General features: G+C 34.1%; 1 protein-coding gene and 2 long non-coding RNA genes across 3 annotated transcripts in view; all 3 read left to right on the top strand.

Annotated features, from left to right (window-relative positions):
- The window catches only part of LOC132914847 (probable cationic amino acid transporter), a 66,040-nt gene that overhangs the window by 33,121 nt on the left and 6,965 nt on the right, over positions 1-25,954 (top strand). The window contains exons 4-11 of the mRNA XM_060974332.1: positions 1,772-2,002; positions 13,261-13,469; positions 22,404-22,575; positions 23,660-23,843; positions 24,207-24,331; positions 24,723-24,976; positions 25,070-25,312; positions 25,722-25,866. Coding sequence (XP_060830315.1) covers positions 1,772-2,002; positions 13,261-13,469; positions 22,404-22,575; positions 23,660-23,843; positions 24,207-24,331; positions 24,723-24,976; positions 25,070-25,312; positions 25,722-25,866 — 1,563 coding nt within the window. The remainder of the gene's footprint in view (positions 1-1,771; positions 2,003-13,260; positions 13,470-22,403; positions 22,576-23,659; positions 23,844-24,206; positions 24,332-24,722; positions 24,977-25,069; positions 25,313-25,721; positions 25,867-25,954) is intronic.
- On the top strand, positions 3,323-4,032 carry LOC132914886 (uncharacterized). Its single transcript, XR_009659709.1, has 2 exons — positions 3,323-3,467; positions 3,673-4,032. It is a non-coding gene; the product is annotated as an uncharacterized LOC132914886 (long non-coding RNA).
- Positions 7,250-8,108, top strand: LOC132914883 (uncharacterized). Its single transcript, XR_009659706.1, has 2 exons — positions 7,250-7,563; positions 7,658-8,108. It is a non-coding gene; the product is annotated as an uncharacterized LOC132914883 (long non-coding RNA).

Genomic DNA, 25,954 nt, shown 5'->3' with positions numbered 1-25,954 from the left:
TGTACGCCGGTGCCGACTGCTAATTTATCATGTCATATCGTTAATCGCCGCCTCTGCCTCATTATTCCGTTGATGTTTCTCTGGCTACTATCCATCGATTTTTTTTTTTTCGAACTCGAGTCAGACGTTTCAGGAATTTTTTACTATTTTGGTGAAACAACAATAGCTTGACGAAGCTTGTTGATATTAATGAAAAAGGGTGAAATGGCTTTGAGAGCTTTTGTGATATTTTTCATTGGAAAATGTTTTCAGAGGAATTTTCAATATGGTAGGAAACTTTGAAACTATTGAAAATGCAAACTTCTTGGTTGGTTTACTTATTAATATTTTCAGAACATTTTTATATTTAGTTGAAATTAAGGTTGGGCAAATTTTGTCATATGGATAAAAAAAGAAAAAAAAGAAGAAAAAAGGAGTTTGGAAATTTGCGTGGTGCTTTTAATTTGGAAGAATTTTCACAACATTTTTCATATTGCATTGAAAAATATTCCGGCTACATTTTGTTCATTTTATGTAGAAATTATTTTAAGAAATTTTCTGGTATTTTGCTAAAATGATGGTTTGAACATTTTTTTTATATTATGGTAAAAATAGTTTTGGAAATTTTATACGTATCTTTTATTATTAGCAGTCAGAGAATGTTTTTTTTATTATATCTGAAAGAGTTTTGGAAATTTTTTGGGTATTTTACAGATAACTCGTACTGAGAAATTTCTCTATGTTATAGCAAAAAGGTCTTTGAGCGTTTTTAAAATATTCCGAATTGAGCGCGTTTGACATATGAAAAAGCATTTTGATAATTTTTGGGTATTTTATCAACAATTCATATTGAGAGATTTTATTACGTCTCAGTGAAAATGTGCTTGGGAATAAACAAATTTTTCCCGAGAAAATATTCTGAGTATGTTCGTTATATTGTAATACAAAATATTTTTAGAACCTTTCCAAATATTTTACCAACAGCTTTTTACAAATTTTGTTATATGACATCAAAGGAAGTTTCGAGAATTTTTCTCGTATTTTCTATCGTGTTATCGTGGACAAAAATTGAAATCGTGTGACTATGCATTTGATTGGCCAGAAAGTTCAGTCGGGGTTTTTATACGGTAGCTCCATTTTACCAAACATAAAAAATTTTACTAAGAAATGTATGAACCAAGTTAGATCGTAACCTTTGAAATTTTACGTTACTTTCTGTCCAAACTAATATCTGCTCCTGTTGAAAATGACAACGTGAGTTCGCGCTCGCCATCTATATGAAGACGCGCTAGTTACAATAAATAGTAACTAGAAGATAGTTCTAGATACAATCGATAGATTTAATCGATAGGTTTAAGATATTCTTTTGCTTTTTATCCCTAGTCCATGTAAGAAAGTGCAACAAAGGTTTTTCGGTTCAGAACGGTATGATAGATTTATTCAAAGAATAAAATAATAGCTTTTGCGATCCTACCTCTAAATACAGATATAACAACAGGTTATAGGCCCAGGTTCAATAATTAGTTATTATTTCATTGAAAATATTATTAATAGTAATAATATCGAGGAGCGCAGAAGATAACCTAAAAACCAAAAGAAGTGCGCGATCGATGATTCAGTGTTGAATATCATAAAGGCGCTTTATCGAATATATAATAAACGCTTACGTGATAATACAGTTATCGAAAGAATAATCCTGAAATGTGGCAGCAAGAAAAATTAGCCAAAAAAAAAACAACAGCTCCTTTGTATTTTATTTAATTGAACATGATGTTTCGTGTTGATGTTACAGGAGCATGTTACGCCGAATTTGGAGTACGAGTGCCTCACACAACTGGCAGCGCTTACATGTACAGTTACGTGACCGTAGGCGAATTAATAGCATTCATTATTGGATGGAACATGATACTGGAGTACCTTATAGGTACGAGCGCGTGTGCCTGCGCTCTTAGCGCCTGCCTGGATGCCCTTACGAATGGAGCCGTTTCCGGAGCGATAGCCAACAGCGTGGGAACCATTTTCGGTGAGCTACTATCTCATTCAACCGTTTAACTACGTTCCTACCCTATCCGCTCACTATACCGCGACTACAAAATGTACAGTGGAATCCGCTAATTATCATTATATTGGGACTTGCAATTGTCCATAATATTACAGGCAGGATAAACAAGTTCCATCATTGAAATGAATTTATTAAAAACGATTCTGACATTTGTATTCTGATTGTACGATTTTTATTTATCACGAACTGTACACGTAATACGTAACATTTACACATTTATGCTACGTTGCTGATGAACGACTGCTTTTAGAAACAACGCGGAATCTATTTGAAAAACTTATTGACAGTCGTGTGTCAGTTGTTTGCGTTTATTAGCTCCTGAATATGCATCATTCTCAGGGATAATGTTTTTCGAACATTCCAAAAATAATGACCAATTCTTGATCATTATATATTTCGAAAAGATAAAGGCTATACGATCTATTTACGTGTTTTCGAAGAATTTTCGCCGCATTCGTGAGAATCTATTTTTGAGTTTACGTACTCGTTGAAATCTTGCAAAAAAAAAATAAATAAATAAAAATGATAATGAGTACCGCTGTTAATTATTATGAGGTGATACCTTACGACAAATTTCAGAATGAAATTTTCCCTCTGGAGAAAACGGTAAAGGCTGCCATTATAACTAATTGAAAAATAGTTTCACGTGAAAAGATGTTTAAAAGATACTATATTATACATTACTTGGTAAAAAGCGTTTCTTAAGGGAAACGGTTAGGAGATGGCATTATGACTCGCTGAAAAATTGCACCTGCGCTAAAAAGTACTAAGAGGTGGTACGCTATCGCTTCTAGGTAAAATGGTAAAAAGGTAGCCACAGTACTTTTATACATCCGGTCCGACAATTTTTTCCGTGATCCATCAAAGAAGTTGAAATACACAGGCGAAAATGCATCTGAAGAGAATTTACATCGCGTACCAGCTCAAAGAAACTTCATTTGATAGTCTGTTTCTTTTACTCACGCTCGTCGTGGTCGTTAATACGATGTTTCACAAGTGGCAGTGATGCGAAGAGATTTCATGGCTGATCCGATAAATCGTTGGCTTATACTACTTGCACGTGTACATGATGTCCAGAAATCATGGTGCGATAGAAATGGGAGTAACTCTACGTTAAAAAGTAAATTGGAAATGTAGAATAACGTTTTTTCATATGATGCTTCGTTTTCCAGAAAATTGAATCTGAAAATTTATCGGGTATACTCAAACTTGGCTAATTTTCGATTGGACAGGATAAAATCATCGGCTTATAGTACTATATAGAAGGTTATCGTACGTGTGGAAATATGTCGAAAATGTAGAATGACATTTTTTCGTATGACGTTTCGATTTTGAGAAAATCGAATTTGAAATTTTGTCAAATATATTCGAATTTGATCAGACCCGGATTGGACAGTAGAGAAGAGTCGGTGGGGCGTTATTCTACGTGTGAAATTGATCGAAAATGTAGAATACAGTTTTTTCACAGGATACTCTATTTCCGAGAATATCAAATTTGAAAATTTACTTGTTTTACGGAATATGTTTTCAAATTTTATTTTCCTGAAAACGAGGCTTTTCGGGGGAAAATCTTATTCCATATATTTCACTTATTTTCGTTTCAAACCACTAACTGTTTTTCTCGTATTCAGTCAGCAATTAACCAAGTTTAAATATGAAGAATCCACGAGGAAAAAGGGAAATGTCAATTTTAACGAATTTTGAATTTTACATTTTTCCTACTGTGTAATGCTACCGTGTGTGCTCATTATCACGGGCTACGTCGTATTAATTTGAATGAAAATTTCCTGCAGTTTCATGGTAATTACAAGAAATTGTGGTGTGCAATGTACTTTTCATTTTTCACAGTCTAATTTAACGCATTATATATTTCTTCGTATCACAAGGAAAAGTTAAAAATGGTGCAGAATAAAAGGATGAATAAAATATCTCATTCTTATATAATACCTATGAGAGAATATAAAATGGTGACATGATACATCGAAAAATAAGTGTTCGTTTTCTCAGAAATGCTGAAACCCTCCATTTTTCCTTTTTGTTATGATACTCCATATATTTTGCATATTTTCCATTTATTTTTTTTCGTAGAAATACTCTCTTTGTCGCCTATATCAAAATTGTTAGGACACCCTGTGTCTCCAGACTTGTGCTAGGATTATTCTACTGCATCCGATTATAACGCGGTATGAACACGGGTTGATGAAACAACAAAGAGGAACCCGGGTAACTGGATATCCGGTCTCCCTGTTACGAGTTACATTTCTGGATGTCTGGCTACTCACGCGGCGCTTCTACTGGTGAACGTGAAAGTAGAACATTCTATTCGCGGTGGATCGATCGCGTACAAGGATCATTCTACTCGAGTGTCTCACCAGTGGCGGATAGTTCTACTTGAGAGTATTGGTTATGCGTCTCGTATTTGGCTCGTGACACTTTGATGTCTGTATGAGTATGGGATTGTTCTACTGATACCGAGGCCTGTGTGAATGCATTCTTTCAGGACAGTCAGATTTTAAATAATTTATAGAACATTTATTTAGCATGTGTTTAATAATTCATATGTTCAATGTAGTTACTTCAATGTACAGTTTATCATTATTTTATATTATTTTTAGTGTTATTTATAGTTAAGAAAATCATGAAGTGTGTGCTCTTGTACGGATCGTTTAAAGCAATTAGCTTAGGTCATTGGATGTCTGCAACGAAAAGGCAACAGTGATGAATTACAGGAACGAAAAATCCCGATTACAAAAGGGGATGGCAAAAGAAATTTTATGTTCTAAAAAGTAGAATTTGTAATCCTTTTTTGTAATTTTTTTTGTAATCTTATCATTATTTCCTATCTTCTTAGACGGGGGATAGTGATGAATTTTCCTATAAAAATAATCTTACTGCAAGGGTTAATAAAACTCATGAATATCGCGGAATATTATCAAATCTTCTAAGATTATTTAATTTATTAGTATTATTTAAAATATTTTATAATTTGTTTTATTAATACTATACTTGATTTTCTCACTGAAAGACACGTGTTATGTAAAGAAAAAAGAAAATAGAAAAAGGACTGCTGATCCGCCCATTTTCTCACTACTATCGCTAGGAAAGCAAGTGAAGCAACGAGAGTTGAGTTTGCGGGAAAATTAATTTCATGAGATCGAGTCGACCCTTCGCACCCAAAGGTTTGTTCTCTACTCCGCGACAAATACGTTGGTAATCTGATTATTAGATTTCTCTAGCGCGAGAAAAGATTCTACGAATCCAGTCCGGATCTTCACTCGAACAATGCGGTTCATTCCGCAATTTCTAACAAGCGCTGATTACGTCTAAATGCATGATAGTCTTCCGTGTAAAGGTAATTGTGTAATACAAAATCAAAAGAGTAAATTTGTTTGTGAAGATAGAGTTTTGAACATATGTTTATATAAATCTTTTTCATTCTTATTTGTCGTACAACCAGTTTCCAAAATTAGTGTCACATCTTCTATTATACCCTGTATAATTTCAAAATAAAATCTAATTTCTCAATCAATTGAACAGTCGTTCTTCTAAATGTTTCATATAAGACACATAAGCTGTTCACAGGTGTTCCATCACTTTTACGATCCACTATATCCAAATATATTTGTTGAAAATGTTGGCAATCTTGATTCAGCGAAACTTTTTTACGAGAATTCTGCTTTGTAGGTTGTGGAGAGCGTGGTTGAGGAGTTAGGGAAGTTTATGGTCAGACAGTTCGGACAGTAGTACGTATGCTGGAACGCGGTGCAAGTGGCATGGGCTCGACCCTAGTCAGACCTGCGGTTTAAGTAGCAAGTTTCAGATAGTCGGACTTACAGTTGCTAAAGTCGATATAGTGTGCTCGTAAAATCAATGAGGCGTTAAAGTTGACGCGTTTCGAGTGACGAAACGATCATTTGAGGCAAATAAAAATCTTCAGTATAGTTCTATTACGAGCTTATACCCCGTCCACTCCTAATCTTCCTCTTTTGTAATCGTTAATATATTGTAGGAAAATTTGGAAAAGAGACGATTTAGGGAATAGATTCTACAGATATGTAATTTAATATTTTTCAGAACTTAAAAATGTCGCAACGTTAGATTTTATAACTTTTGTATTTGAATTTTTAATTTTATATTTTACCTTCTTCTTCTGAGTTGTAACTTATTATTCGTTTTTTATTTCTATCATCTTGTGTTGTACTATTTCTTTTTACACTTCTCCTACATTGTCTTCTTTGTCACTAAAAAGAAACTTTGCTTTCCTCCCCAGTCAAAGTATCAATAAATAATAATTTTCGGAAAATCTAATCTTCAACTGATTAACGAAAAAAACTGGCTTGCCATTACTTTTAATTTTAACTTTAATTTCAGCTCGTTTCAGGGTGAATTCTGAATGAAATATACTGAAATTGTAAATTTATAACACGATCGTTTAATTTATTGCAAATTATTCCACGTTTCATACAAGTGTACAGATTTACCTTGAATTTAATTCCAGGCAAATAGTTGATGAAAATCTAGAATTCAAAAATGACTTTCTCGTTCAAAGAATGTACACGTTAGAAACTGTATAACATAGCATACTGAAATGATTTAAAACATATTGAAACGATACGTTCCAGTTCCAATTCGCGTTACAAAGGATCGATTAAAAAAATTAATTATTGGGAAAAGGTGAGAAAAAAGAAGGGAAAAATTGGAAAGTGGATTGCGTATATGATTTTGTAGGATAGAATACTAGAGAGATCGTTTAAAAATCCTCTACGGAAATAGAAAGAGACGAAGAGAATAAGAGATGAAAAAACAGACAACGCGTTTCAGTTCAATATTCCTGGCCACCATTTGTCTCTTTGTGAAACAAGCTTGAATTCCTTTCTTTCTTTCTTTCTTTCTTTCACTGTTTTTTCCTTCCACCATTTGCGAAGCCATCTGTTTCCAAATCGACCCACCAGTACAAAAGTTCCAGCCGTATATTTTGCCTGTATTCCAAATCCTTTTTAATCCCTTTTCCTTTTATTTTTATTTATTCGCGACGATGGTCAAAAATCTCTTGCCTCGCAGACTAGTGTTTTTATATGTTGAAAATGACAACGTGAGTTCGTGCTCGCCATCTATATGCAGATACGCTAGTTACAATAAATCGTAACTAGAAGATAGGTTTAAGATGTTCTTTTGTTTTTATCTCTGGTCTATGTAAGAAAATGCAATAAAGGTTTTTCGGCTCAGAACGGTGTGACAGATTTATCCAAAGAATAAAATAATAGCTAATATGATCTTACCTCTGAATACAAAAATAACAACATTGTATAATACATATTATGTAATAAAATAATTCAATAAATTACTTTCTCTATATCTTCTTGGAAATTTTCAATAAACATTATTGTACAAAGTTGCTGATCTGTACATTGAAACTTCTATTAAATAGTTAATAAATATATATGTATGTATAAAAATATGTAATATAAAATATAACCTAAAAGATCGAAGAATTACCATCGTTCAGCTATCGTTGATCACAGGTTAGTTGTTCGTGACAAATAAGATAGGAAATTTCTCTATCTGAGAAAAGACGAGAGAAATATCGGAATTTCCCTTTTATCGGGTCGTTTTCAGGAAAATTCGTGGTAGAAGAAACAATGGAAGACATCGACATGGCGATTGAGCTAATAGAACATCGCAGTTTGATCTTCGTTAACGATGTTTTAGTCTGAAACAACATAACCGTAGAAGCAACGATATAAAGACCGGAAATTAGAAACCGGACGAGGAGAAAATATGAAATGTGAAAAGAGAGAAGGGGAAATGAAAGGAAGCGGGAAAAGGTTTACGCATAAATTAGTCAGCCATTGCCATTACTTATAATAAATTAAGTATACCGGAATGTAATAAGTAATGATTAATAATGGCAGATTTATCAGTACATCCGATATACAAAGTGTTCCGTTTTAATATCTCACAATTTTTCACTCGTTCATGGCGGTTTAATAAGAGAAATTATTTGTTCATCAAAATTTATTTATGTAAATTAAGCTATGTCTGTTTAATAAAGGTTGGTTATTTGATATTTATAGCTGTGGATCTTTTTCTAGTAAAATATGGAGAAGAATGTTTGAGATTTTATGAACTACGCTTTTTACGTGGAAATCAACTTTATTGTATTCATAATTTACTTCTAAAGAGTTACTTTTGAATTTTAATTTAGAAGCTTGATAAAAATCTTATATTCTCTTAAATCCTTCTGATATAAAATATCTGACATAATATTCTTGGATACTTTATACTTCCTAAATTATAGTAATGTAATAATACTCAAACTACGTTTCTTTAATAAAGACTAGTAATATCGTATCTATTTTTAGCTAGGAAATTTTCTTCAATAGATTCAGGTTATTCAAATATGGTGGACGATAAACCGTCCTGCGTATAAAAATAACTTAAGAATTGATACTTCGTTAGCTCGACAATTATCAAGTTAGAGCTCTCGAGTGCACGAGGCCAAAGGAATATTTCCTGGCAAACAATAAATCTCTTCTTTATTTCCTGCCTTGTTTCAACGAAAAAAAGCTTAACGAGTCACGAAGACCTGCGATTTGACGATAGGACACGTTTTCCTGCTTTTTAATCGTCGAGGGTCGGTTTCATCGTCCAAGAGATACAGTTCTTAACAAAATTTTAATGTCGTTGCAAATTTTTGACTACACTTTACGTTGACACACGATAATTTCAATGGTTATGTCATGAGGCTATTGGGAAACTTGGTGGAAAAGCTAGGTTAGGTTATCTGTAATAGTAGTAAATCTAGGTTTATGGGAAATTAGAATTATGTAAACTTAATCTACATAACCTTAAAATATCCAGATTTATTTATTTTAACCAAGAAGTATTTCAAAATATGAATAAATCACAATTTTTCATTAACTGCAGTCAGTTTATTTCTCATAATCTTTGTGGCTATGTATAATAGAATATCGTCAAGCCAGTCAAGTGTTTACTTAGAATTCAATTTTAAGGTTATGTTCGATCAAAAAGCATTTCTCCACGATTTACCACCCAATTTTCTTCTTAAATCTTCAAATATACTTAAGCATGTCAAATATTAACTATTATTATGTTGTTTCATCTTTTAAGTTATGTTTGTCTGAAGCAATAATAATATCTGAACTATCTGACGAACTTCCACGCGAAATATGTAGAAGTGTCTCTGTTCGCCAAGGGTTGCTTTGACCAAAGCTTTGAAAAATCTAGTGAGAACACGGAAAAGCGACATTTTGTGTATATTTCCAGCTGGCTGGTAAAGGGTCCCTGTCCGATGATCCTTGAATGAATTTCCTTAACGTCTTCACCTTTGCCATTTCATCGTCCCAGCAGATGGTAACGATTCAGCCAGCTTTCTCAACGAAGCGTGCGTCCGCCATTATTCGAATGCACCACATATACTTCGCTTCCTAGGTACTTTGCACAGCTGGATCGTACTTAGGAGTCCCATCGGAGAACAAAGGAAGAAGTGCCAACTTATTTTCCTTGTTTTTCTTTTTTCCTTGGTCTCAGCCATCTAAAATCTACCGGGTGTTCCATAGATTTCGATCGATGTATTTTTATTCTTTCATCATTAACAGATTTAAATTGGTTTTAGAAGTTTAGGCTTGTTTGAAGAAGATTTATTCTGTAACAAGTTGAAATAAAATATAATCTATATTTAATAAGGCTTCAATTTGGACTTAGAATAATCTTAGAATGACCTTAAAGTGACTTTTCTTTCAGTATTAATAAATTCCAAATGTTACCAAAATACATTGTCACGTTATTCAAATAAGATTTACTCTGAAACAAGTCGAAATAAAAACTAACCAATTGTTAACAGGATTCAATTTGGACTTAAAATCGCTTTAAAGTGTTCTTCGAAGTTGATAGAAAGACTTTCGATATTGGTACAATAATGATATTTAAACAGCAAATATATGTATATAGTAGTACGTACATTGTTACATTTTTAATAGTTATAGTAGATTCTAGTGACTCCGTATTCCGTATATTCCGAGAAAATACACATACTGTTTTTACAGACGAAATATCCTGATATATTTATGAGTGACAGTATATATTCAACCAAATTCAATTTATTCTCGAAGAAAAATGAGTCCTACTAACCCTAACTTAATTATAAGCAGCCATATTTCAAGGATCCCTATAGAATTGTATCCAAAGGAATAAATTGAGTTTAGAAATCAGATCTGCCAACTGCAGTGTTAGAGGTTAGGAAGAGATCAAAGAATCGATTTACAATAAGAGAGAAGACGAAGAATCTGACATCCGCAGGATGAGGAGAATAAGAATGGAGGAAGTGGGTTCAGGTGGGCAGGTTAAAGAGCATCGAAGTGCTCGGCCTCGTTTCGGATCGATGAGGTGCACAGGTGCTAGATTTGATCCGCGCAAGCGCCCCTCTCGCACCCCTTTTTGTTATCCCCGGGTTCCCTTCTTCCTCTGGGCGACCCTTCGCCGCTTTTTCCCCTCGTTTCGCAGCAAAGGATACACTGGGTGATCCGTGATTCACGTATCCAACACGTACACGCTATTCGAACTTAATATTCATGAGGACAAGCCTTAAAGAGAGGTTAGATAACGCGAACTAAGGTATGCTAGGATGAAGAAGGGCTTTTGTAGTTTTCGCTGATTTCTCACATTTTTCTTTTCATTCGTTTTTGAGGTTAGATTTCATTTGTTCAATATTTCAGTAGAAAATATGAAGAATCTGTTTGATCGGTGATTAGAGGAATTTTGATCGATGATTGACGAGGAATCTAAAGGTTAAGCTATATTAATCTCCTATTTTGAACATTTTTCTTTATTCAAATTAGGTTATATTAATTTTCCTTTTTAAACATCTTTTCTTTCCATTTTCCTCTAACCTTGATAAATTAGCTTCTGAAAAATTTAACCATGAAATGGGATAAAAATGGTTTACTTCAATACTTAATAGACATATACTTTTCTAACCTTAATCTTAGTCTTAATAAATTCATCCCTAAAGGGGTTAGGTATAAAATACAACTGTAGTCTTTGTTCCAGATGGAGAAATAAATCCTTAATGTTACTGAATAACAATAGTGGTAAAATTCAGATTATGAAATAGATTCTCAATGAACTCGTAAAATGTACAATTCCTAACCTCCAAAATACCACAGATTCAATTCAAATCCCACCGATGTTAGATTTAATCCATTTTCGCAATAATGCCGAAAACTTTCACATTACTAAGTCTTCAGTTCCTCGAACGAGCACAATGGAGCACACTGATGATCGATTCGATTGGAACCTAGGAGATTCCCTCTGAGAATTGTCTTCTTTGTTCTATCAAGCGGACCAATGCGCCATTCGACGATATATTGTTCGATCAAACAGACTTCCAGTTCCGCAGGACGAACTTCCTAAGCTCTGCCAGGCGTTGCCATTATCATTGTTCGCCCAAGATGATCGACGTCCTCTTTCTAACTTCGACATTTTCGCCTCTCCATCATACACATCGATTTTCTATATTTTTTTCTTTCACGTCCCGGTGGCTCGAGTAACTTGATAGCTTTTCCATAATTCTTTTTCTGGTTATTCTAGGGTATATGTATAGTGAAAAGTATATTGTTTTCTATATTGGACACCAAGTCTAATACCAATCAACTTTTAGATAATTATTAGAATATATTAATTTTGGATAATAGCAAAGACCTTTTGGATAATTATTTAAGGGGTTGAGAATCATAGTGATGTGAGTCAATCTACTATCAGTTCTCGTAAGTTGTAATTAAATGAACGATTAATTTCGATAGTGTTCTGACAGAGAATTTCATTTGTTAGAAACCTCGTTATATTTTTCTGAAAAAAGAAAAATAAGCAGGGAAAGATAAAGAGAAGAAGGAAAAGCAATTTTACCAGCAAGGGTCACAATGTTTGACCTCGAGAAAAGAACTAAAAAAAAAAAAAAAAGAAGGAAGGGAAGAATAATTGAAAAAAGAAGTGAAAAAAGAATACAGCGAATCGAAGTTAATGTCTCGGCGGAAAACGGACGAGAAATAGAGCACAGTAAAATTCATATCCAACGAATGAATGCAAAATCGACAATAGTGGCGTGGATGTAGGGCGGGAGCAGGAAAAGGTACTGGTGAAATAAATAAAACAACGATCAAGGCATGAAGACGGTCAACCGCTGCAGGGGATGAAGATACTGGACGATTGAAATGCAGAAATTGATTTTCTACAGAAATCCAGACGATGAGGGAACACGTAAAGGAAACAATTCGGTATTAACGCCGCCACGACGGAAATTGAGATCCCTTCGACGCGTTTCCATCAATGCGGCGACTTTCGTTTCGCCTCGTTTCGTTCTATCGAAAATTATGTTTCTGTCGCGATTCTTCTACTCTATTTTTATATTGTTAAATTGTTGAAGAATCTTTCGAAGAGTATTGCTGTTGTTTCTGTTATTACGATAACTCTTCGTATAAATTAGATTCTAGGGACTTCTTCAGCTTTAGGGACTTTTTGAGAAACAAGTTGTTACATTTACTATTATATATCATGATTTCCAACTATTTAGATTCCAAGATCCCTTCTAACAGAATATCTTTTTAAAATCGTAAAAATTGAAAAATTGTTTAGATATTATTGAAATTGCGAAAAAATTGTACTCAACATTTTCCACATTATTTTCTCACATAGAATCATCGTCTTATCGATCATACCATGTTTATTACTATTATTACGACACCCTATGGAATATCTATCTAATATTTCGTAAAGTATGGAAAGTATCGTGGTTGTGCATAGGAATGGTTCAGATTGAAAGCAATCGACTCCCAAAAAGTCAGAAGAGGAGAGGTGAGATTTCCAGCTATTGAGAATGGTTACAGAGACGAAGTGAACCGGAAACGTTCCACTAAGTCCGATATCCCTGGTCTCGTTAGTCGATGGCACAAATTGGGTTCCGTTAATTAGCATGACACTTTTCAATCGCATATATTCCAAGCTTAACAAAGATGCAAAAAGATTAACAAACATTTCATTTCGATACCACGGACTTTCCTATTTTAACATTAATTAATTTATAACAATGATCTTTATAGTTTACGTATATATGCAACGAATTATTTTTGAAGAGAATTCGTTCGATAATTCAATGTGAAAAGAGTATAAACGACGACGAATAAGATAATCTTGATTTGTTGAAGGTCGACCGCCCGATTTCCTCGCGTTCGTCATCACCCTACTGATGATGCTGCTAATGGCCGCAGGCGTGAAGAAATCATTGGTGTTCAATAACGTGTTAAACGCCATCAATCTCGCCGTTTGGGTGTTCATTATGACGGCGGGGATGTACTACGTGGATACCGATAACTGGAACGAGCACGACGGCTTCTTTCCGTATGACTGGAGTGGTGTAAGTATTTTTAAATGCATATACAAGGGTGTCTCAATTAAACGAGATCAACTAAATACCTGTTGTATTGGCGATTATATGAAAAGCTTCCCAGGACAAAGTTAAACCATTACAAGAAACACATGTAACAATGGAAAAAATTTTCTTCGATTTCATTTTGTTAAGGAGATTTTAAGGCGGTACTTTTTTAAATAGAACTCTAGATTTTTTATTATATACAAAAAGATATTAAGACATTTGTGTTAGAAAATGGATAGTTTAAGACTTATTCGACTTCTAATTTCATAAAATGTAATGCATGAAAGACGAGATAAATATAAACTTCTTTGAACTTACTATATATGATACTATAAAGAATCTTAGCCGAATTGAATCAAAAGCTAAGTAAAATTGCACCAAAAACTAATTTCAATTTAAGCTAAACTTGATGCATGCTTGGTCAAACCTCAATAAACCTAATTACAGTCTTTGCTGTGTCAAATTTAACTGGAATGTTACTAGGACTTTATTTAAAGACGATACAAACTTAATAATCAAACCTAACCTAAAGCTAATCACAATTTTAGTTAATTTAAAATTTCAACACAAAAGTCCAATTTTCATGCAAATCTAATTATAAAATCAAGTCAAACTTAATGTAGATTGTACCAAACCTAAACCAGTTCCTGCACATATTAACACTAACCTAATATACAAAGCTAATTTAACCTAATTCGACAGAAATTCATTCAGACCTAACTCCTATTAACTTCACCCATCAATTAATTCAATCAGAAAAAAGTATGGACGCATCTTCTCTAAGTGCTTGAATACCTTCAGAGATTAACCTTCCATAAATGAAAAAGTCAATATATATATATATATATTCGATTCCCAAAAATTCACTCTAGGAATTTTAGATATCGAAAAGTAGGAATATTTTAACATTGATCTTACCAGGCCCGGTCTTTAACTTCAACTTTATGTAAATTATTGTAAATTTATGTAAACTATTGCAGAAGATATTTAACTGTATATAAATTCTTACATTAACAAAAATTGAGATATTGATTGCACAAAGTTAGACGAACAAGAGATATAGCAATGCATGTACAATTTTCAATTAAATTTCGAAACCGGTCATATGATCCGGTAAAGTTGGTGTTAAATATCGAGAAATCTACGCGATTCTGCCACCAAATTGTATAGCTTCAGCATCTCGTCTCAGCGAGGGACAAAAGAAAAAGTGTGGGAAAGCGCGAGGTGTTTGAAAGGAAGCAGAGTTGCCGGTCCATTTCCGGCAGCTTTTCACTCATGGTTCACGGAACAATGGCAAACTTGTTGCGTCGAAAGGGTTTCAACGAAACCGGTGAAACCGTACAGTGCATCAGGTGGACAAACGGAGAAAGGGAATTCGGATTCACGGCTCGCGGGGAATCCACGTTAGCCGGGAACCGTGTGACCCGTACGGATGGAATTGGATTTAGCAAGGGGATGCATTATTTAGGTTTCAACTGGATATTGTTCGTTAAGTAGTCGTTTCTCGAAAATCATCAGTAATCCTCTCATTTGCCAGGCGAGAAATCTATCGAATCAGATATTTCTTTAAATATTGATCTTATGTGATATTAATTAATCTGTTCCACAGAATTTATAGTATTTTTATCTCATCTCGATTTATAATATAATTATTATTCCATTTTTCTTTATGTTATTTATAATGAATTTCCCTTAGCTACCAAAATCTTGAATTTTATCAATCTTCATCTTGCATTACTTAATTCGTTTTATAGAATTTCTAGTATTTATTAGTTTTCTTTTATGCTATCTATAATCAACTCCTCTTAACCAATAAGATTTTAATTAAACAATATATCTAATCTAATAAGATCATCGATTTACAAATAGATATATAAATATTATTACATCTCACAGAAAATAATTCTTTTAATATTAGGTATTTCCTCATAGAAATGAGTCACACTTAAACCACTCCATTTTCTTCAAGCCACTCGACAAACATTCTTCCACTCGAACTTCCTGCAATTTTCAAGAGCAAACTTTAGAAAAATTTCATTGTTGGATAACTCGATTATTTTACACGCATGGCTGCTCAAGTATGTGGCATGAAGAGTAGCATTTTTGCATGGGACGAAGAGACAGATAGGAGACAAACGAAAAAAACAATATTCGTGATATTAAATATCCCGTGGGTGTACCGGAGTTTCTTCATCCCGAAGGATTCGCGAAACGTTTATTCAAAGGACGTCGGAGGTGTTGAAACGGGTAAATATTGGAATATTCATCTCGTTGGAAAGCAGAATAAATAGAAGAGAATTGACAACGCCCGCATTTTATCATTTTCAGGTTTTTCTATCTTCGTGTTTCTTAATGAAACGTTTCCATAAAAAAAAATGTTAAAAAATGGCCAACTGTGATACCGCCTGGAGTTGAGAAATTCATGCGGTATCTTTAAAGGTGTCTCCCAAGGAACAAAAGATGTCGCTTTCTGAAGAAACGATGGAAAAGTTGTGAAAAATGAATCGGAACATGTGGATATGATAGCGTTATCACGATAGCGATCACCTAAGCGTTATATTTTGTCCTTTTGTTTAAGATACTAAATCGTCTTGAAAGTAGTTAGAATGGGAAAATTAGCAACTGAATCGATCGCAGATTGGAATCCAAAATACCGTAATATCATTGTTACATGCGAACAGCAACCAACAATGTGAACAACGACTTTGTGTCCACATGTGTTCGTAAGAACGTACTTGGGCTTTGCTCGATTCAAAACTTTAGTCATTTTATCATCGATAACTTTAGTCGATTTATCAACTGACTCTTCTCGTTCGTCTTTTTGAAAATCGTTCAATATCTGAAAAAAAGTAAGATGAAATATAACGTTTAGGTAAGTACGATTACTGTCGTATTCGCATATTTGGATTTAATTTTTAACAACTTATCCATCGTTTCTCAGGGAAACGGTAAGAACGTTTCTTCTTCCTTGGGGAGACAGTCTTAAGGTTGTGCATGAATTTTTCAATTCCAGGCGATGTGATAAATGGCGATTTTCTAACATTCTGCTTGCCCTCTCATTCACACTGTCTCAAAATAAAAATTAGATCGAACCGCGTTACGTGGCATATAGAATTTATGACTTCCTTTCATGACATATGATATTGCTTTTTACGAGTAGTATCTAGAAATACTTGTTTCACATAAAGTGTAATATACAGAACAGTAAGCTGTAATACATGCATTATTTTTAGGATAATGATCTTCAAGCCTTGAAAGTAGTCTTTTTGCATTCTACTCGTCGAAAATTATCCATATGTTATAAAAAAAAAAAAAATATCACAAATTTGCGTACCTCAAAACTAAGTTCAGCCAAACGTTATGTATTTAGTGTCGGTCGACAGCAATCCAAAGTGTCGACGGTCGTGAATTATTAATTAAAAAGAGAAAAAGTTTGCTTAGTCGTATTCTGGCATTTATGCACGCGATACTTTCCCTTTTCAACCCCCTCAGCAACCCCCATCGCGTGTTTATCGGCGATCCACGATGAATATTTCCGTCGCCGAGACCGTGTGTGTCCCCTTGAAAACGTGAATTTTTCATCGTCACGTTTCCAACTTGCGTTACTTTCCCTGAAAAGCCTGTTCGTGTCTTGGAAAAACTACCCCATACCACTTCATTATTCGCCCCTACCGAGAAAGCAACCTTTCATTGACCTGATTCTACCATTTCTTCGATAAATATTCGAAGTTAAAACTTGTTTGTATAAAATTTCGAAAACCTGACGAAAGTGAAGTTAACTTTGGCAAATATGCATCCGTGCGGGTTGAAAATAAATTTTAGGGATAAAACGAACGTAGGTTATGCGCTATAATTCTGTCGTCTTTTTACTACGTATTTTCCAAGAAATCCGAACGAGTTTTTATTCCATTCTGTTAAATGTTCAATATCATCGATGTTATTAATATTGCTTGGCTTTGTTAAATTAACACTTTCACCTGCTAACGCAACGTATGCGTCATGAGTATTTTCTGTTAGGTGTTCAGTGACGTGCTCTGTGCATCATAGGGATTTTCTACGGTGTGTCTAATGACGCAAACGATGCGCCATCGAGTTATTTTCGACAAAACTTCATACTGAGAAAAATATCTTCCGGATAAAGGGCGTTCATTATGTAATGATAATAATAACAATAATACGTATCACTATGGCGCAGTATTGTTCTTTCAAGCACAAAGCTGTATGCGTTAATGGCAGCAGAAATATTAACTTATATGAAGGATTTTATAATAAACGTAACCTATAACAGTCTTATAGTATTTAGGACCATAAACAAATATAAAAAAATACATATCGCTATTTAATTAGAGAAATTAAAATCAGAAAGATAAATTAAGGAAGCTAACTTTTATGAGAAAATGAATCTTCTTTACTAATTTTCTATAAAAATTCTCTAGATCCTTAATTGTCCCTAGAGATCTTTCAAATGTATGAAGTTTTTTTAACCGTTGCTAATCTATAAAAAAATTAAAGTTTCTTTTCTCCTCGAGATTCTCAAACACCCTTAAAGATTAATCTTTCAAAAACGAAAGAAACTAACATACGTACATATATATATTCGATTTTCTGAATTTCTCCCAACCTATACAAAATTCAACTTTTCCTCGAGTTTCAATTAAAATCTTATAGATTCCAGTTTCTTCAATGCCTTCGGATATTAATCTTCTAAAAATGAAAGAGCCAACGGTATGTACACACTAATTTCGTTTCCCTAAATTATTCCTAACCTATTCAAAATCATACTTCCTCCTCGCCTTTTCATGGAAATTCGCCAAATTCTCAAATGCCTGGAGAAATCAACGTTCCAGAAACGGTTAATACGTGCATTCTATCTGACCTTAGGAGTATGCGTGGGTTTTCTGGGGGTGGCTTTTCAAATCTTTAGCGACCTCGTCCCTTCCTATTTCTCACCCCCACGCCGGAAATTGCTCGAGAGGTCACGGCAGACTGCTTGTATCAACCTCTCGATTAATATTAATGCATGCGTTAACTACCTCCTCTCTCTTTGATCGCACCTCTGAAACTACCCCTTTGTAAGGGGTGACTGTCGACCATCGAGCAATTTCGATTGATTATATTCCGTAATGTCCATCGAACAGTGACGCAGAAATTCTGTAGATGTTTCTTGTTGTAACTTTCGTCCCTGTTATGGCCTCTTGGAAATACAACTCGGGATAAAGAGGTTCGTTGTAGGTCAATGGCCATCCGAAGCGCCGTCATTAATTCGGGATAATAAGAATACGGACGAATCGCGATTATTTAACGACCCGAAGGTACTTTGAAACTCTTCCATTCAGCGTTAGGCAATATTTTATTTCCCTATTAAATAATAAATATAAAGTCAAAATAATGTTTTAATTGTGAATAAGAATTAAGTTTCTTATTGAAATAAAGATCGTTTTAATGATGTTAACAATAATTTATTTATTATTTATTATTTGCAAATGAAAATCTACTTTTTGTGAGGATTCAATTGGAAAATAAACGATAATATATAAATACATAGTTGTTGGTCTTTGTCTTATCATTTTGTACAATGAACGAATTGTGAAATTAATATGCTCACCCTTCAATAGTCAGATTGCAGTTGACGCTTGCTTTTAAAACTAATCGAATCCTCGAACAAGTTGCCCGCAAATCTATTTGATTTTGACGTATCCATGATAGCTAACAAACATTGTTAAAAATTACAAATATTAATTTACAGTCATTTTTCTGATTGAAATGTTATATTCGTGTAAAGATTAAAGTCTTCTTTAGGAATATTAACTTTTTGGAAGTGACTACCTCTTTGCCTTTAACTTAGTATTATGATCTCTTGTTTCGCTTAATTACTTCGTTCTCTAGCTGCTTAATGAGAATATATTTTTTTGGTTCGTATTTTTTTATAATAAAGATATTTCTTACAATAAAGCAATGTTGTTTACTCTACTTAAAACTCATAACATCAAAAAATATATTTTTATATAATTTGACGTAACATTTTCTGCTAATTTAATAGAGTATAATTATTTAGTAGAATTTACTCTATTACTTCCTTTAGTGATTCCTCCTTTGTTGTTTCGGGCCTTGAGAGGCTTTGGTTTTACATCCCTATATCTGCCAATTTACTCCGCTAAAAGCGAGCCATTTTGTTCGTTAACGTTCTCTTGTACGACCATGTATTTCATCGTGGTAACATTTGCTTCCAACATAACCTACAAATTTGCTCGTTTAGCTCCACGCAAAAAGCACGTAATAAATTTCAGAAATAAAACGAAGCGTAAGAAAAAAGGACGAAGGCTACAGGGCGAATAGTTGGAGGGGGTTACGCCCGTTTAAATTCAGATGTCTGTGTCTTTTTAACGAGGAAATGCATTCTCTGCTTGGAGGATTTCCACTCGAGGCTTTACGTGGGCGGTGCTTGGAATATGGGGGCGTGAGAGAGCTGCGGAGGCGAAATACTACAGGGTCAAGCGTGTATTCTCAAACATTCACGAGATTTTTCTCTTCTAAGAAAAGAAGTCATCCTATAGAACTTGTTAACATTTCAACTTGCCAAGTTCCTTCCTCGATGAACACTTTGAACGAATAAACCTGTCCGTCTAAACTAGTTTCCCTCCTATCTTTTACTCCTTTTTATTTCATTCGATCGTTTGGGTCGAAGAAACACGCGAAATGGTCGTAGAAAATAGAATTCCTATCAGTTTTTAGGAATCCCCAATATTCTAGGGATTTTCATGGGGATTCGGTTAATAGGGAAATGCAGTTGCTCTCAATCTAGTTGTTCTGAATTACATTCCAATCTACTTCTATTCCCCTCCTATTCTTCCCGTCCTATCGGAGTAAAGAAATCACTATAAAATATAATTTCGTTCAATTCCTAGGGATTTAGTTTTTAGATCCGATTTTTAGTATTCTGTGAATTTTCACGGTGATTTCAGTTGATCGTGGTATTTCGTACTCAGATTTAGTTCCTCTGAATTGGATTTCGATCTATTCTTATTCCGTTTTCATTCTCTTTGATCGTTGGCATTCGAGGAACCAGCGAGAAATTTCTGTTAATCCATCTTCATATTCATTTTTCGTTCCATCATCTACACACTGGATCGTTCTCTTCTTGTTTAAGTCTTTCCTCCGTTAAAAAAATTAAAACAACATGTAGCAAAAAAATACTATTACATAATATTCTACAAATTTGGAAGAGTATTCAAGAATTTTGGGATTCCGATTTTCAAAAAAACCTATAAAAGAAATTGTATGGACTTAACGATCCAATGTGCAGACGACGTGATGTAAAGAGTAAAGTAAAGATAAGGTTACAGACGGAGCGTTAAGTATAATTTCTAGAATTTTAGAAGAAATCCCTGGTATTTTCAGAATAATTCGATCGATAGCGGTAGCCTTTTTTCACATTCAATCTAGTATCTAAGGTTGTAACATTATTCCAGTTTATGATTCATCACTTTTATGAAATAAAGATGGTCGTAATGCTCAGGTTTAGTTTCCTACGAGATTGAATTAAGTTTTCAATTTTATTCAGTTTCGTTGAAGCTGCCGACATCAGAATTCATAACGACATTAGGGGACCTTGAAAAATTTAATGGGCTACGGAGTATCTGCGTTGAAAAGAGGCCTGGAAGACTCTTCAGCTCTCAAAGAACTTTTTTATTAAGGTAGCAACTTAATTTGCTGATTTCTATCCTTCCCTTCTTAGGGATCTTCTCTTTTCAAGTAACGAAATATCCTTTGCCATTGTTCCACTGATTTATTCATTCCAATATCTGGTTATTTCAATCGCACAGTTATTTTATTCCTAAATAATGCTCTCATAGATTAATTACTAAATATTAGGTTGTTGGAAAATTCTTAAAAGAATCATTTCTTTTTCTTAATCATCAAGCGTTGAGTTGTCCAAAAGGCTTCTATGATTTTCAAAATTGGAAAATTTCAGTGAAACCATATTATATATCGTGCATATATATCGTGTATATTGCATTGTAGATCAGATTTAAATTCCTTGTGAAATTATGAATGACATTTCATTATGAGTTAGATTTCAATTCGTTATGAAATAAGTTTCAGCCAGAATTGTAGGTTAAACGGTTGTACAGAAAAGTTGCAACATGTTGAGGTCAGTAATGAAACGAACACAGTTCTCGTTTGTCATTCTGCTCATCCGAACTCCAACCCTAACAGGCTGGAAAACATTTCTCATCCTCAATTATTCCCCCTTGTTCACGATCGAGCTTCTCCCAAAATGTGATCGGTATCTTATTTCAACTTTTCAGATAAATTTCCCATCACGTTGCGCGAAGGGATATAAATTTTCAATTTGACAAGATATTAATAACAAAATTCTGATGGAAAATTCTATGGATAAATCGCCTATTCGAAAACATAGAATTTTTGCATCATATTCCAGGATATTTATTTAATGGATAAGTTCTTACTTGAAAAATATGCTGTTGTTAGATAAAATGTCCTATTTGATGACATAAAGTTTCTGCAGAATATTCTCTGAATAAATTCTCAAATAAAGAATGCAGGGTACTTTTCACCTAGAAAATTCTGAGGATAACCTTCTAAGTCAAAGAATATGAAACTCTTCAAGAATATTCTACGAATATTTTCATCATTGTAGAATGTGTCATTCTTCCAAAATGTTCTATGAATTATTTTCCAGACCAAGGGTACAAGGAGCTGTTTAAAAATTTATTCCATGGACAAATTCTCAACTTGAGGATATTGAAAGGATATGAATTGCAAACTAGAACAAACCCATCAATAAATATTTCAGAAAGAAAAAACGAAACGATCCTGTGCTGTTGACACACACACTTGAACAGGAATTCCTGACTTCAACTGTCCTATTAATAGGCAATATACTTGTTGCAGGTGTTCACCGGTGCAGCGACGTGTTTTTACGCGTTCATCGGCTTCGATATTATAGCGACCACCGGCGAAGAGGCGACAAACCCAAAGAGGAGCATCCCCCTCGCTATAGTCGCCTCGTTAATCATAATACTCACCGCTTATGTCACCACCAGCATGATGTTGACGCTGATTGGTAAGTACTTGTCCGATTCTCTTTACTCTCTACGATTTCTACAATTTTCAGTTGCAAACAGGGCCAAGCATGGGAAACAAAAACAGAAAAGTAGAAGAGTTCTAATTGAAAGATTAAGTTTCAATTTAAATTCAACCTTTCGTGGAAAGAAGAAATATTTGGAATTATACAGCCTGTGTCTTCGTAACAAATGACAAAAAAATTGCTAATATGCATTATTATAATAAATATATATAATACTATTTTAGGGGGAATAAAGAAAAATGAAATTTCTTATTTACTAATTGTAGAACGTATGGAAAATTTAATAAACATTAATCTCTTTCTTCTTTTGTATCATAAATTATAAAAAATGTGAATTGGATAATTATATTATGGCTTGCAATATGCTAAAGCAAGAATGTTAACGTCATCTTAATTTAAACTTTAAGTGCTTACATTTAAACAAACGATATAAGTTCTAAGATGAAATATAATTGTGACAACAATAATTTACAAGTGCAGCACAAGGAGTAACCAAATATTCAATTATTTTATAAATATAATCCTTTAGTTTCATTAACATTATTAACACAGAAGTTTGAAATTTATTCTAATCTCAATTTGAGGTTTGCTTTAATTGCAACAAACAACAAAATAAATATAGTTACGAGAACAACATCACATAGATATTCTAGACTGAATAGTTGTTATTTAATGACGCTAGTTTAATTATTAACAGGCAAGTGATGGCATTTCCACAGATTATTCGCTTCAACTCTGTCATCCGTCGACCAAAAGGCCTTTGGCCATCCTTGACCTCCCTTCACGCATCTCTGGCCACCCTTCAACGACACGTGATCCTTCGCTTACCCTCGTCACACAGGCACGGTTCGTTATGCTTCTAAATAACGGACATAATTGATGCTTCTAAAAAACCAACCTTTACATTTTTCGAACACGAATACTTGCCAGTTCTCTTAACACAGTCTGCTGACAAAAGTCCTTAGAAAAACAGCCTGAAAAGGAAGAAGGGAAAAAGTAAGAAGAAATAAGGAAAGTACTAGGTGGGAAATTGATAAAATGTTCTACTTCCTTTTTTCAGTGCCATACGACGAGGTAGATCAAGATTCAGCATTGGTGGAGATGTTTGGTCAAGTTGGAGCATACAAGTGCAAATATATCGTGGCAGTTGGTGCGTTGGCTGGATTGACAGTCTCCATGTTTGGTAGCATGTTCCCCATGCCTAGGATAGTTTATGCTATGGCCCAGGATGGCCTTATATTCAGGTAAGTTTGACCTGACAGCGTTGTCGGTAAGACTCAACTCATTTGCGTTTTTAAATTTTCTTCTAAGTAAAGTTGAATTAGTATTAGTTAAAATAAATATTAATTGAAATTAACTAAATAAGATAAGAACAAAATAGACAATACATTTTCTAGAGATGTTACAAATTTCTATTTGAAAATTTTCTATGTTAACTTCATTGAAATAAATATTACAATTTCTATATCATTTATATTTGCTTCATAAAAATCCCCTTTCGATCTTTGTATCTTTATCTAATTCATAAATATCCTTTTGTATATTTCATGAATGATCACTTCGTAAGATCTACACTTTCTAATGGTGTATTTTTGTATGGTCACTAGGACTCTGAGCCAAGTGTGGCCAGCAACAGGTACTCCAGTCATAGCAACACTGACTTCCGGTGTGTGTGCAGCCTTGGCTGCGCTGTTTATTCAATTAGAGGTGTTGGTAGAGATGATGTCTATCGGTGAGTCCTATGAAAAATCAGCTCTCCCTCTTCCTTCACATCGTAAAGAATTTTCTTCGAAGTAACCAGAACCAGTTAATTCTTTCAGTGTTGAGTCTTCTTTAAGTCGCGTGAAATATTTCTTTTCATCGGTTGCTAAGACGTATCTATCGTTATCTGGTTAATAGTTTGTTAAACTATAGTTAAAACACAGAGCGACTTTTTTCGCTTGAGGTTACAAAAAGGAGAAGTTGTCCTTGAAGAGTTTAAAACTAAGAACGGTTTCCAGTCATTCTTTAGGTCGAAACAATGTCCAATCAGCAGCTTCTTCTTTGACGTCTCCAACGAGATAATCACCTCGTATATAGTATCAAAAAAATAGTTAAAATGTTCTTTGTCCTTGGATTTTTAGGTACTCTACTAGCGTACACTTTGGTGTCTACCTGTGTACTGATTCTCCGTTATCAACCTCACTCAACGAACCTTGTAGAGTTGCTACCACAGAGTTTAAGAACACCTTGCCGATCACCAACTAAAGAAAATCAGGGAAATGGTCAAGTGACTTATGGAAAGGAGCTGAGACCTGATCAGCTAACTACTGCACTGAATTCTGTCCAGGCTGCACAATCAGATCTTGCTGCAGCAAACAGCGGCCAACGTATCATGGTAGAGTTGCAAGAATAATGAACACTATTGTGACAATACTGATAAAAATGTTTATACGAATGAATAGTCAAAGATAAACTGTTTGTTCTTCAGGTAAGAAGAGTGAGGAGATGCAATAGTTCATCGCCAGACTCGGACGACACTTATGGTGCAGAGGAGGACGAAGTTGGTTTGGGTAAAGATGATCAATATCTAGTCAGTGATAGAACTGAGAATAAATTCTACGGTAGTGTGCATGCAGCTGCAGCTGCCTCCGGTTGTGGCAGTGCGCATCAGTATCCAGGAAATACGCCAATAATTGGACCACCTTTGAATTACCTCCAACGTCGGTTGCAGGTATAGAATTTAGAAGTTTTGAAATGTTTCTTTCTTTCTCTAATTATAATTCTGGAATATTCTTTGCTTTCCTAACTATAACTCTGCAACATTCCTATTTTCCCTGATTATAACGTTATAGAATACTGTTTTATTCTTCTAGCCATAATTTTATTTATTTTTTGTTTTCTCGTTATACTCTATTAAAGTAATATATATTTTTATTGCCAATTATAATTTTGTTCTAAAATCTTCTTTCAGTATTTAATATTGAATCCTTCCCTTTTTTTCTTGAATTTAACAATGAAATATTTTTGTAGTATACAAAGTATGTAGTATAAGTATAATAATTAATCTCTAGTTATTTCGTTTTTAGAATTTAATTTGAAGTTTATTCTGATATCTAATATAAAATGTTTTGTTATCTTAGGCAGCACAATATCTCTGTCCTGCCATCTTCCCCTGGGTTGACAGAGGCCCAGCGACGGAGGCGTCTGGTCGCTACGTCATGAAATTAGTCGGCGTACTCTTTTTGCTGATCATCATCTTCGATTTGATTATAGTTTGCGGCATGGGTGAGCCACAGAGAAACAAACCTTTAACCTTTCACCTTTCTTTCAACTTTCCAATCGTATCGATAATGTAATACCAACGTTATTCATT

Source organism: Bombus pascuorum, chromosome 15 (genome assembly GCF_905332965.1).
Source record: "Bombus pascuorum chromosome 15, iyBomPasc1.1, whole genome shotgun sequence".
Taxonomy (NCBI): domain Eukaryota; kingdom Metazoa; phylum Arthropoda; class Insecta; order Hymenoptera; family Apidae; genus Bombus; species Bombus pascuorum.
The sequence above is the reverse complement of the archived record's forward strand: the minus strand, read 5'-3'. Positions and strand labels throughout refer to the sequence as shown.